The following is a 14,877-nucleotide window of genomic DNA, read 5'->3' as shown; positions in this document are numbered from 1 at the left end:
TTCTTGTTCAAAAAAGTTTAATATTAATATTATTGTACATAACTTAACATACAAATACATAAAGGGAAGCAACACAGTAAAGGAGGAGACTATATTTAAAAGAAGAAAAATTACCACAACAAGAGGACATAGTCTTAAATTAGAGGGACAAAGGTTTAGAAATAATATCAGGAAGTATTACTTTACTGAGAGGGTAGTGGAAGCATGGAATACCCTTCCAGCTGACGTGGTAGAGGGTAACACAGTGAAGGAGTTTAAGCATGCGTGGGATAGACATAAGGCTATCCTAACTATAAGATAAGGCCAGGGACTAATGAAAGTATTTAGAAAATTGGGCAGACTAGATGGGCCGAATGGTTCTTATCTGCCGTCACATTCTATGTTTCTAAACCTTAGATTAAGATAATCAATGCAATATTCTAAAAGAAAATAAGAACTGACATTATATATTAAAATAGTGTTATTACCATATATTGCATTCCAGTTGTAAAACAGCTGCATAATCATGTGATGCCATTAAAAATGTAAAAAACTGTGACAAAATAAGATGGCATTTTTATACAGCTTTTAACAACAGTATCTCAAACTACATCCAGTAATTTTAATATGCATTTGTTAGATTATTTCCCGAAGGCTAGTTTCCTCATTGTAATAAAATTATAATACCAGAAAACAGGATACAAGAGATTGTTTGCTGAAATTAACCCTTTGACTACTAGAAGGCTGGTTGTCCCTCACTGCAAAGGACAATGCAATTTTACAAGAACACTGATTGCTGTTGAGAAGTCATAGCTCAATATCGCCATCTTCTGTTTCATTTACTCTAGTGCAGGGGTTCCCAACCCAGTCCTCAAGTATCCCCTAACAGTCCAAGATTTAGGGATTGCCAAGTTGTGTCTAAGGTTTATTTAGATAAAAGAACAAACAAAAAACACTTTAGACACAACAGGGAAATCCCTAAATACTGGACTGGTAGGAGGTACTTGAGGACTGGGTTGGGGACCCCTGCTCTAGTGTTTTGTTTTCCTTTCATTCTGCATAGGTTTATAATACAATGTTTGTGGAATACTTGCACTTTGCAGTTTAATCTTTGCTTGCATATGGTTTTTGTTGCCTCATAAATGGCCATACCAAACACCATAAGCACTGCAGGCTAGTGTAGTGGTTATGGTGCAATGATTTAAAGGACCACTATAGTGCCTGGAAAACATACTCGTTTTCCTGGCACTATAGTGCCCTGAGGGTGCCCCCACCCTCAGGGACCCCCTCCCGCCGGGCTCTGGGATGAGGAAAGGGTTAAAACTTACCTTTATTCCAGCGCCGGGCGGGGAGCTCTCCTCCTCCTCCTCTCCGCCTCCGATCCTCCCATTCGGCTAAATGCGCACGCGCGGCAAGAGCTGCACGCGCATTCAGCCGGTCTCATAGGAAAGCATTCATAATGCTTTCCTATGGACGCTTGCGTGCTCTCACTGTGATTTTCACAGTGAGAATCACGCAAGCGCCTCTAGCGGCTGTCAATGAGACAGCCACTAGAGGATTTGGAGGCTGGATTAACCCATTTATAAACATAGCAGTTTCTCTGAAACAGCTATGTTTATAAAAAAATGGGTTAACCCTAGCTGGACCTGGCACCCAGACCACTTCATTAAGCTGAAGTGGTCTGGGTGCCTAGAGTGGTCCTTTAACCCCTTAAGGACACATGACGTGTGTGACATGTCATGTTTCCCTTTTATTCCAGAAGTTTGGTCCTTAAGGGGTTAAAGGGTTATTCTCTAAACTCTGAATTCTCCTGAATTAAATTCCGAATGGCAAAACTGAAGCTGAATAGCCAAGCTGTGATTATAGCTGAGTTCGAGATTTGTTTTAGATCAGTTTTGGCATTTGGATTTTATTCTCTCCAATTCGGAGTTTAGTAACTATGTATGTGTGCCAGGTTTCAAAGCTTGACATAATACACACCGCTTTCCAAATAGCACCACTTCTTCCATGAACACGATAATGGTACCAGGTCAAAGTATTTCTAAACATTTTCCGGATTTGATTGCTCTGAATTGTTATTAATCATTCTGTGGCCACCAATATCGGGTAACTCTGCTTAGCTTGCTCATTCATTTTACTCAGGGGGTTTCTATGCATTTTCTCTTTTTAATACTCTCAGATGAAATGTAATTCCTCATCAATCAAAGAGCTCTGTCAAGAACAGTGCAGTAGGGCAAGTCATACCCTTGTATATTTTAAATGGGAGAGGTGTTCCCCACTCTACCTCTGTGTTATAATAATAAGATCATCGAATTGTGAGCCAATATTGTTTTGTAGAGTGATGTTCTTTTACCCAGTCATACATATGATTGTTAATTTAAGCATGGTTTTCTCTGTGATAAAGCCCAGTTGCAGAACTGCACTATAGCAGTTTAAGTGAACATGTAGTTTTTTCTCAAATGCTGAAACCTATTCTCACCTCTAATTCATCGTTTCCGACCCTCTGTCATTGCTTTCCATAGACTCTCTCCTTTCCTATACCTATATCTTTCCCTCCCCCACATTATTATGAGAAATCCTGAAATACCTCGGTATATGTCTTTTGACGCTGGCTCCAGCCAGCGTCTTAGTTTTCCCAATAAACTTTAAATTGCAATATTATTTTCAGTTGCTTCGGGATATAAGAGATTGTTTGCTGTGGATTAACTCCTTGGATACCACAGGTACTTGCCCATCCCTCTATACCTTTGGGTTGCAGTTTTACAGTAAAAAATGGCAAATGTTGGTTTTCTGTAAAAACATTCTTGGAAAGTTCAACATCGCCATCTTCTGGTTTATCCGATGTAATACAACATTTTCCACAGTAAATGTTCTCATATCTCTGGGTTACATGGCTGGGAAATATGTCAAGGTTATTCACTATACTCCTGATTTTTGCAAATTAAATCAAAATGGATGAACGGAGGCAAAAATAGCTGATCTGGAAATATTCTCCAACTCAGGAATAGACACAACTATTTTTGCCTTAGTGTTGCCATTTAGAGTTCAATAAATCACCTTGTATGTGTTAGAAGCATTGAAAATAAGTAGACTTGGAGATTCATTTCATTCCGAACTACATTTTGTTGAAATGTGTGCCAGTTGGTCGATTGGCCGAAAACCCGAACTGCGAGTCGAAATGTAGATTTATCATTAACTAAACAAAACACACAGTGGACGAGCATCTTTGTTTTGGCTCGTGATTCTGAATTCCACATGTGGCGCCAAAAAAGAGAGATGATTGGTGGGGAAAAAAAGATGCTAGATGTCTAGGGGACAGTCACTACATGTTGATTTTATTCACAAATCAAGTGAGAAGTAAGCAATAGAGGAAAAAAGGAGAAGCAGTTAAACAAATCTGCATTTATATAGTTATGTATTATATATTCAATAAATTTATAATACATAAATATTTGAGTATACTGCTCCTTCTGTTTTTCTTTATATTGGTTTATTATTCTCACTTGATCTGTGAATCAAATGGCAGGAAAATGCTCCTATTAGTAGCTTTCACAAAATATACATGGCCCATTTTTATGCCCTTTTGGTTTGTCTGATTTGTTTCCGGTATCAGGTTTTCAGTACTAAAAGTCTGACAAGCCACACCGAGATATTGCCGAATGCGTCTCTCCCAAATTTTTATTTTTGGAAAAAAATGGACTGGCCGAACTGAATTTTCACCAGTCTAAAAATAATCATATTGAATTTTTTTAATTTTTTTATTAGAAAATACTGCAAAATGTAAATTCCCAGGTATCCTCTGCTGTTGCACTGTACAGGTGCATTTCAGCGAGAATGTACATGCACCGTCCAGCTGCACATTGGCAGTGAGGGTGTAGAGGGGGCTTAGACATTACATTTTCTGGTGTAGTGTCACGGGTTATAGAGAGCGGAACAAACAAAGACAAAGCTGGGTCAAAATCAAGAAGACCAAATACAATATAATAGAAGCCATAAGAAACCACAGCATAGCATCTTAATGTGGGTAAGGTAGGTATATATAGTAAGTAGCCAATAACTATAACAATGAACATAATTCTTGCGCACACAGAGAGCGCGTGTTTGATGGAACACATCTGATATAGTACTACTGGCTCTTATTAGATAATGGTAGTTAGTAATGCCGGCACTGCAGGTGGCATGAAGTATGGATCTTACTAAGAAAGCAGCATATTTCCTCGTGAGTAATCAAATTGCTGTATTGGAAATATAAAATGACATGTAGTTGTTATGGTTTTGTGTGTGTAAGTGTGTGTGTGGTGGTGGGGAGAGCAGTTTTGTTCCAGCGTGTCTTAACTTATTTTTTTTTATTAAGTTCTGTTCAGATAGTGCAGGATAGCAAATAACATTTTCTATAAAAAGCAGTGTCATATTTAATTTTGTTGACTCCCTCTTGTAAATTGTCTTGGATGTGTTTATTAAGGAAATAGCAGATTTTCAGCAACACAAAATTATACCAGGCACCAGGAACGATGTGTTACTAGATAATCAAGTCATCAAGAAGCAATGTAGCATGTGGAGATAATTGTATGAAGTCAAACATGATTTTCCAAATGAAATTTTATGTTTTTATAGCCGATTTTAAGAAACCTCAGTGCGAGTTGAAAGAGGACTGCTGATTTAGGGTTTGAAATTGCTGGCTAAGGAGTTTAACGTCAGTAAATAATAACCGAAGCACCAAACTGAGAGCGTTAGTAGTTAGGTCTCACGATTTGCAGCATTCTGTCTGCATGATTATGGGTGCCTAATTGATATACCGTATTTATCGGCGTATAACACGCACCGGCGTATAACACGCACCTCATTTTAAGAAGGAAATTGCAGGACATTTCCCCCCTCCCATAGTATTCCCCCCCTCATCCCATAGTGTCCCCCTCCCCTTTCCATAGTATTCTCCACCCCTCCAATAGTGTCCCCCCCTCATCCCATAGTGTTCCCCCCCCTCATCCCATAGTGTCACCCCCTTTCGATAGTATTCCCCCCCATTTCCATAGTATTCTCCCCCCTCCCATAGTATTTCCCCCCCCTCCCATAGTATTTTCCCCCTCCCATAGTATTCACCCCCATCTCATAGTATTCACCCCCATCTCATAGTATTCACCCCCCATCTCATAGTATTCCCCCCCATCCCATAGTATTCTCCCCCCCTCCCATAGTATTCCCCCCCTCCCATAGTATTCTCCCCCCCTCCCATAGTATTCTCCCCCCCTCCCATAGTGTTCTCCCCCCCCATAGTATTCTCCCCCCTCCCATAGTATTCTCCCCCCCCTCCCATAGTATTCTTCCCCCCCATAGTGTCCCCCCCCCCATAGTGTCCCCTAGTGCACTTTCCCTTGTCCCATAATTACTTACCTGTCTTGAAGCGTGGGCCGGCTTCACAGCGCGCACCGTGGTACAGGAACTTCAATTTCAGGTTCCGGTTTCCGGCGGGACTGAAAGGAAGTGTGCACAAGTGTGCACACTTCCTTTCAGTCCCGCCGGAAACCGGAACCTGAAATTGAAGTTCCAGTACCGCGGTGCGCACTGAACACCGGCCCACGCTTCAAGACAGGTAAGTAATTATGGGATATCGGCGTATAACACGCACCCACGATTTCCCCCCTATTTTCAGGGAGAAAAAGTGCGTGTTATACGCCGATAAATACGGTAATTATGGTTTATGTACAGTCAGGGTTTATTCATCAAACTGAGAATTTTGGGGAATGCTAGGGAACTCGAAACTTTATCCCAAAAATAGCAGAATTGTAAAATGTCTCCAATTTAGCTATGTATCCAGCTCGGGTTTGTTTGGACATCAATTTACAATTTCCTGGTGAATTCCCAGCAATTCAGTAAATATCGTCCTACAAATACAAAGCTTGTAAGGATGACACGCAAATTTGTGAAGCCTTCCATATTTTTATTTTATATTTCTTAGCTGTTCTATGTTAAATTTTGTATGTATGTTTTGTATTAATATTGTTTTTGTATTTTATTGTACCCTATTGTATCAATGCAATGTTTTGTGGACATGGGACATACTTAAAAATGAGAGAAATCTCAATGTATCCTTCCTGGTAAAATATTTTATGAATAAATAAATAATAAATGCATTATTGTATCTTCGGTTTCTCTTTTTTAAGGTCATCCCAATTTGTGTGCCACTGAATCTGGAGACAAATTATGAACTACTCTACTTAGCTGAACAATTCACTGCAATACCTGTAGTTTATGTGACCTTTAAACTGCCAGATATAACTAGGTAGGTTATATGCACGTTCCACAAGTAACGTTTGCAACAAAAGATGTGTATATGTTTTTTATTACATTTTGGGCTAAGCACAAACGCTCTTCATGCAAAAAAAAAAAAAATATGAAAAATGAAAAGAAAAACATTTAAGATTAAGATATTTACGAAAAGGAGAAAGACATATTTAAAATGTATTTGGGGATTTATTGGTAAACAAGAAATGAGTCGTGATCAAGGTTCTATAGTCTTCTACCATAATGACCTAGCAGTCAGGAAACCAGCAAGTGGAGGATCCCATTAATATGTGCATTATTCTGTAGATTTATATGAAGATAATGGACTTCTCACCTAGCCCAGTATCTTTGGGTGATATAAATAAACATATCTGTTAAGTATTTTTCCCAGATGATGATTAATCATATAAATCTGAAATTAGGACTGAAAAGATTTTTGTTATTCTTCGGACTGGCAGCAGGGTGCTAGTGGGAAGTTTTACAGTACTATAGACAGTGAGTCGTCAATCTCATCAATTTTAATTGATCCCATACAAGACATTGAGTTTTATGATAAAATAAATATTTTTTTTATGTATATTTATTACACATAATACTGCGTAGATTTATGTCAAAGGATGTTTGTGAAATTTATTTGAAAAATAGATTTTCTGCTGAATTTGATTTTCGAACGTACGATGGAGAGGGAGTCCTTCTGTATGCCGAGTCTCCTGATAGCAATTCCTGGTTACTGCTTGCTCTGAGAGACGGAAAGATTGAAATCCAGTTCAAGAATGAATTATGGACCAAGGTTACATCTGGTGGGAAGTCCATCAATAATGGTGAATGGCATATAGTAAGTTTACTTTAACTAGCAGTAGCACATATAAACAATGAATAAGTATATATAATATAACATAATGTTTGATTAATAGTCATATTAGCCCATTGGTGCAGACACAAGATAACAGATTATCTCAGCATGTTGTAATGGTAATCACATTTCACCTATAAGTCCACGATTTGATAGGAAGTCTTACAGGGTTATTTACTAAGTGAGAATTGCTTTGAATTAAAAGTGAATTTCAAATTTAACGTCCAAGTAGCCTAACTAGAAGCATAGCTGGCTTTGAGATTTTTCTTGTTCAGTAAACAATTTTCCTTAAATTTTAAATTAACTTTGAATTCACTTTAAATTCCTGGCAATTGTCACTTTAGTAAATAACACTGCTTGATTTAGGCTCCTGTTCTGACACCTCAATTTTATTCTATAGTGTTGCAAATTTGGGTACAGCAAATAAACCTTTGCACAGGATTAGGCATACTATGTACATGAGCTAGCCTCTATTCAAAGGAAATCACCCCTTGTGCCATCAATAATGTTTACATCATCATTACCAAGCACTGTACTTGCATCCCCAGTTATGCGTTCATATCTCACATTGGGTGGAGGTATGGCATAGTGATTATTATTTATGTATTAGCCCCAAATCCCACGAGATCCCACATTGTTTTCAATAAAAGACAAAATAATACTGGGAATTATTTTAGCCACTCTACCTGCACAATACATTGTTACCATGGTTACATTGGCCTGGAAAATATAATTTTAACATACTACTGATCTCGTACAACTCTCCATCACCTAGCCTTCATTGACATAAAGCCGTTATTGTTCTAGATATCCGTGGAAGAGTTTGAAACCATGATCAGTGTGAAGATAGCAAAAGAAGCAGTTATGAATATCAATAACCCCACATCTCTGTTCAAACCCATCAATGGAATTTTGGAAACCAAAGTTAACATTGCAGGACTGCCACGGAAGGTGGAAAATCTCATTAAACCGGTAATTTGAAACCATCTTTCATTTACTTTTCTAAAACTTTATCTGTATTGTTTGAAGGTGTTTTGTCTGTTCTAAGATTGTGTTGTCAGAATTGTTAGGACCTTTCTTTGGTAGTTGGTGTCCTGGACAACACCATTGTTCAAAGCATAGACATGTAACAGATTTCCACCACTTTGCACTCTTTTCGCAGATTAACCCACGATTGGACGGATGTATTCGTGGATGGAACTTAATGAACCAAGGAGCTCTGGGAGTAAAAGAGGTCATCCAGCAAACGCAGAGCAAGCATTGCCTAGTGTCTGTGCACAAAGGCTCCTATTATCCTGGGGGTGGACTTGTCCAATTTCTAGTGAACTATAGTAAGTAGATGAATTATATAATCATAGGCACATCCACTGAACGTTGCATAACCTCACAATTACTAGATGTGTTTTTTTTTCTATTCCCATTATTGTTTTCTGGGACATAACAAATCAATAGCCTCCATCCATGTCTACCTTTCCAGAAACATGAAATCACAAGATTGCCACAGAAAGGCCCCAAAATGAGCATGCTGTCTTTGCATCTGAATTTCAATGCTTTAAGAGACATTGCACTGCCCAAAAACAAAATAAATCACTATTTAGTAGATATACATCAAATTAAAACTTGCATGCATTTAATTATACATTTAATCATTAAGGATAAATCTAAAAACAGCTTGCAAAACCTGCACTTCTCTTGTCTGCTGCCTTTGGAAACCCTCCCCTTCTATCCCGCCCAGACGTTCCGTTACTGTCCAATTACAGACTTCCCTATGCAGCTCAATGAGAAACCGTTGCAAGGCAGGTGCACTGGCAACTGTCTGACTCTTGAGTTCAGCTCCACTGACCTAACCAAACCAGGAAGTAACAGAATCTGTTAACTGCTTGAAAGCCAAGGGTAAATGTCTAAACGTGTCAATTTCTATTGAAATCTGCACTTTTTGCAAAATAAAAAAAAGAGGACACACTCTTCACACATAAAACTTTTCAGCAAGCTAAAGTTGTTTAGGGGTGTGGAGTGACTGTTTAACAAATTGTTTATTGTTTTTCATTCTAAATTAACATACATTTCACTTTTTAGCAGAGAACGCATCAACCGAAGGAAATTGGTCAGTGAATGCTACTCTAGATATTCGGTCATCAACAGGAACTGGTGTTTTGTTTGCCTTGGTTTCTGGGAAGACTGTGCCTCTCGCTCTAGCTATGGAAGACCAGTCATCTGATATCTTACAGGTATTTTTACTTTGTTAGTTTGCCTTTGCTATTTTATTTTACTAACATTCATCTGCAGTAAATAATGGATGGTAAACATAGTGGGGGATTTTATTGATCGCTTCACTTTTAATACTTAAACATGACCAACATGAATCCACCTCTGTCATGCATTTTGACATAATTGTATTTAATTACATATAAAAAAAATATATAATTACATATTTTGCCTTAACTCTTAGCATGCCAAACTTTGAACCAACACATTGTTCACATTCTTTAATGCTCACCGTGGTAATGCTTTAGTTATACCTAGTGGTGGCCTGGACCAACATGTTGCTTTCTGAATTCTTCATGGAGTGGATTCAAAAAGGCTCTGGAACTATTCATGTTGGATTTTGGACCAGTCTGAGTTGATAACTTAAAACTCCCAATAGTTAGATGGGAGTCACATTGAACCACCTGTCTGCTTTTTGTATTTATTCACAAGCAAGCACTGGCTGGCCACCACTCACTTAAATATAATACTTATATATTACAAAGCCCCCCCCAAAGTGACAGGTTAGGGTCCGGTGGCAGTGAGGTGCTATAGAATGTAGGGTTACTTACCTGAAGTTGTACCTTGTGGAGGCCACCATCTTCTTCCAGTAAAACTTCATTGGCTCCTAATACTTCACATGCCAGGAGCTATGTCTGTGCTGTACTTTTGCACATGTGTGAGAGTACAACACTGAGGTCCATGGAGGAACCCGCGAGACTGGGGAAGCCACCATAGATCATGTCTTGTAATGAGTGAGACAATACCTGAATCCCACAGCCACTTCGTGATGAATGCTAGGGTTGGAAAAAAAATAACTGTAGACCTCCACCATTTGTCAACTTTTGACAAGGCTAGACTTTACCATAAGACAAAGTAGTTCTAGACCTGGATTTTAAGAATCCATGCCTGAATTTCAGTCTTTCAATAACTTTTGGACAGGCTAAAATCCAGACACAATTCTTCCTCATTTGGGGCCAGGACTGCAAAATCTGGTCATTGTTAAATACTATGAAAAATGTTGCAACTTTGCCGTCCAAATGCCCCCACAGCTGGATGGTTTTACACCATTTGTTATAGTGCAATTCAGAATTTAGTAATTAGACTCAGACATCATTCTTAACCTGCAGGAAGTAATATCTAGTCATTGAACTTCTCGTTTTTTTTCTCCTTGAATAATCTACAGGTATTTTACAGACATCTCTCTATGATTAGTATTTATTCATATGAATAAAAAATGTATGTGGCATTTGTGTTTTTCAACAACAAACACATATTTACATTGAATTGTGTGAGTTCTAATGTGTTTTTGTCTAGTCCTCAGGGCTTTTATCTGTTATTTATCAAAGCACGTAATTATACTTCCACAATTTTCAATATAATTTAACATAAATAATTCATTGGGTCTACATCAATCAAATAACTGTCATTTTATGCTCACATTAAATGGGAACCACGAATGTAATAATTTGCTTTATGACAGAACAATTTGTAACTTTCACTAATACATATTTAACAATATCATTAGCATGTCTACAAAATGTGAAGTATTTTAAGTAGCAATGTGATTTTCAGTATTAGCTCAACTTGTTGTAAGACAAAAACAGGTATACTGTAGAAGAGTGAAAATACCTTATTCACTTAAATTTAGATACATTGCATTATTTATTTGAAATATATTGGGTTCTCCCAATTTATTGAAGACATTAGTGGGTGTGCTTATTAAAAAGTAAACTTTTCCCTAAATAAATATGAATAAAATATAACTTCGCTAGGTTAAAACGCAATCAATTCAGATTTTCAACTGGTTTGCACTTCTTAGTTTGAATTAAAGAGTTACTCTTAACTTTTGTATAAAATATGTATTTTCTTAGTTTACAATGCCCTACTGAACATTATTAACTAGGGCCCTTCCCTTCAAATTCTGCACAAAAAGTGTAGACTTACCTGTTATACCTGTTATACAGCACCAGGCAAAGCTTCTTACATAGGTTTCAATGCCACCGCTGCCCACTTGGTTTCCAATCATATGCTTCTGCTTGGAGGAGAGGGATGGGATTTTAAAAAAAATATTATAAATGCAGAGAGGTTGAGAAGGAGTGCATGAGGGAGGGAAGGAGGAAGATAGGGAAGATCAAGGCTCTTTATGTTTGTTCCCACCAACATTAAGCAGTCCTGAACATTGTGTGCAGGGATGCAGAAGAAATTATAGGAATTCATCCTGATACCTTCTGAGAAAATCTATATAGACATATAGGAAAGTTGAGGCAGACTGTTTGCAGGATCTCTGTGCAGTTCCTTGGCCAGACAGCTTTGAAGCCCTGGCTGGATCCAGTCACAGAGTGGGCAGCCAGTGTTGCTAAAGATGTTGGAGCAGATATAGTTTGCTAGAGTCGTGGGGAGATCTAGAGAGGCTGCATTCTGAAGCAGCCACAATCCAACTGCAAATGCGGCAGCAGTAAGACAAGACATGAATTACAACATCATGTCCGTCTTTTAGATGTAAATGCTTGATTTAACATAAAGTCCACCAGAAAGCTGGCGACACATGATTGCAGAATGCCCCTCTTTACTAAGCTTAGTGCTAGTGTATGCTTCTTTGGTGTTTGCTCTGATATACTAGTCGGACTACAGCAATCGAAGTTGATTGCGATGGACCAAAAAGCCATTCCAATCCCATAAAGTGTGGACTAAAAAAAGAAGAAAGGGAAAGAAAAAGGCCCTTGGACCCATATTAACTTGTAACCAGAAGAACATGCTTTTTTAAACCTTTATTTGTGGAATGGTAGGTTTTGATCTAACAAAGGGGCTATTATATCTTCAATCCCTAAACTTCAACACCAAGAATAAAATACAGGAAACTGAGACTAGGAAGCCAAGCTTCTTCCTAAACTTGGTTGCCAACTTGGGTAGTGAATTGTCCTGTAAATATGTTTTTGTATATTACTAAACACTCTTTCATAAATAAAAAAAAATGCACATTTCAACTGTAGTTGGCTCCTTTACATAATATGTCAATGTTTTGCTTATTTTTAGGACTTGGTGGTTAGCGTACATAATGTTATCATTGCACGGCTGGCAACGAAAAGGATTTGTACCACCAAGAATCTTCTAGTGAATTTGAAAGTCACAAAATCTAACGTAGAACTAGTGACTGATTCATATACTGAAATCACTTATTCACCTAAAGAGCAACTGGTTAAACAACTTTCCATTTTGGACCAAGCAATGAAAGGACATGTGGATACATATTTGGGAGGAATACCAGGTATATTTCCCCCACAACTATCTATCTATCTATCTATCTATCTATCTATCTATCTATCTATCTGATCTGAATAAAAGTATAAACTAAGACTGTGCTTCCTTTGGGCTTCCCTTCAAAATGCAAACTATGGTGCTGTCTAGGTTCATCTGCATTTAAGACTCAGATACATTTTTGAGGACTTTACACCCATATGGTGCATATGGTCTTTGTTTATCATTCAATTGAATTAAGTTGCATGTATAGGTTAGAGCTTCCTTTTTTTCCTAAGGTAAGACCACTGCCCCTAGTTGTGAATAAATATACATAAATGATAGGAGATTCTGACTGCCTTTATTGTAGTTGGGCCTATCTGGCAATTGATTATCTTATGTAAACTAACACAAAGTATATCCAACACTTGGTTTATCAATAATGTGATGGAAAAAAACACTTATCTTATTAGATAGTGGTAGCCCTCTCCAGGAATATCCCAGACAATATTCCTTTTGTATGGTACGGAAAAACAGCAAGTGTGTGGGAGAATATGGCTGTAGATCTACAGGTATAATTAGGAAACACAAAAAAACAAATATAGCGTAACACTGTTACATGAGATAATAAACTGCGCAGATAAAGATTGCACAAGATGTTGTTGAATAAATCGCAGAAGGGTGCCTCCCCCGATAACACTGGGGGGCTAAACCAGGGCGCCTCTTCCCGTAGCAATTCGCTGCAAGTATGGAGGGCCGGACTCAGGATACAGGTGAAAAAACTGCTATTTATTTAATCGAGTGTAAATATAAAAATAGTAAAAAGCCATAGGATAAAAAAGGTTGCTTAGGAGTAATCCTACATGTTTCACCCAAACAGGGCTTCCTTAACAGAGCTATTGTGTTCATGTTTTCTCCCCTCTCTCTAACCATCTGCACTCCACACACACATATATATAATGTCTGTCTTATCTAACTGTCTGTCTCATTTTCTCACTCTTTATGCCTTCCTCCCTTTGTTTGTTTTTAAAAGACACATTAATTGTTGATATGCAACATGACAGTATTGTTACATTTATAGTGCTGAATACACATTATACAAGAAAAAAGTGCTCCTAACAACACTTTCATTTATTTCACTTTAGGCATTCCGCTTACTGCTACTCCGGTGTCCGCGTTTTATATTGGCTGCATGAATGTGACCATAAATGATAAATTGTTGGATTTGGACGAAGCGGTGTTCAAGCAAAATGATATCCGATCACATTCATGTCCTTTAGTTCAATAATCTTATTTGGTTTTATTTTTAGATACCACTACTGAGTAACCAAAGTTTTTTTGTCCAAGACAAAGTGTGCCAGAAAAGCATTGCTAATATGATGGAATTCTTGAAGTGCCTAGATTAAGTTCATTATATTTTTGGCTCTGGCACTATAAGCACATTTTTTCTTTTTTTTTCTATTTTTCCTTTTCTTGGCATTCCACAAATTTACACCAAGCACCACCGTGTATTGCCTTTGATCCTATTATGTGATTTATGTCAGTGTTATAATTATGATATATGTTTGTATTTCATAGATAAAATCTAGTTTCATTAAGATTTAAACCGAAGGGGATTTTTTTTTCTAAGAACTTTTATGAAATATACGGGGAGTTTAGAACAAAAAATTCAAACAATTTTACATACTGTTTTGTCATATATTGAAACCGCTAGAGACAAATATATTGTACAGTAAAAAACAAACAAACAGATTCTATAAATAAAAATATACAAACAAAAATGTTTAGTGTGTTATAAACCTGCGATATAATAGATTACTCTATAATGCATCAAAAATACATTAACTTATATTTGTTGAATATATAATATACATGTATAAGGATACACTAGACATACCCACAGTCTCAGTGCTAGGACCAAACTGTGAGTACAGATAGTGTAGAAACACTTTCTATGCACAGAGTGGCTGTGACAGCAACAATGGAACTTAGCCCAAACTAATTCAAATATATATTTTTTGTAACATTGGTAGTTTTTATAGCTGCAGAGATTTTCTAAACGGTGGTGCAGATTGACAGTTAATATTAATTATATTATAAGAGATATGACCAGACACCCTGACTATCTTAGAACACAGCTTTATTGGAGACACACAAGACCTTTAGGCTAACACAGGAGTGCTTCTCAGGGCAAATAGTAATAATAATGCTAATCATTGTGGACCTGGCATTGGGTAAATGTTAAAAATTATCATATGAATTAAAGCATATGCAAGGTGTGG

General features: G+C 37.5%; 1 protein-coding gene across 2 annotated transcripts in view; it reads left to right on the top strand.

Moving 5' to 3' along the window:
- Nucleotides 1-14,345, top strand: part of PROS1 (protein S) — a 55,796-nt gene extending 41,451 nt beyond the window's left edge. The window contains exons 9-15 of one of the 2 annotated variants that reach the window (XM_063448778.1): nucleotides 6,141-6,259; nucleotides 6,907-7,096; nucleotides 7,922-8,086; nucleotides 8,277-8,445; nucleotides 9,194-9,342; nucleotides 12,395-12,626; nucleotides 13,741-14,345. In XM_063448778.1, the coding sequence (XP_063304848.1) occupies nucleotides 6,141-6,259; nucleotides 6,907-7,096; nucleotides 7,922-8,086; nucleotides 8,277-8,445; nucleotides 9,194-9,342; nucleotides 12,395-12,626; nucleotides 13,741-13,883 (1,167 nt within the window). In that variant the 3' untranslated portion in view covers nucleotides 13,884-14,345. Of the gene's footprint in view, nucleotides 1-6,140; nucleotides 6,260-6,906; nucleotides 7,097-7,921; nucleotides 8,087-8,276; nucleotides 8,446-9,190; nucleotides 9,343-12,394; nucleotides 12,627-13,740 lie in introns of both variants that reach the window. The other variant, XM_063448770.1, reaches the window with a different exon arrangement.
- Nucleotides 14,346-14,877: the final 532 nt, after the last annotated feature.

This window comes from Pelobates fuscus, chromosome 1, assembly GCF_036172605.1.
Source record: "Pelobates fuscus isolate aPelFus1 chromosome 1, aPelFus1.pri, whole genome shotgun sequence".
In the NCBI taxonomy this organism is placed as follows: domain Eukaryota; kingdom Metazoa; phylum Chordata; class Amphibia; order Anura; family Pelobatidae; genus Pelobates; species Pelobates fuscus.
This window is presented reverse-complemented; position numbering and strand designations above follow the sequence as displayed.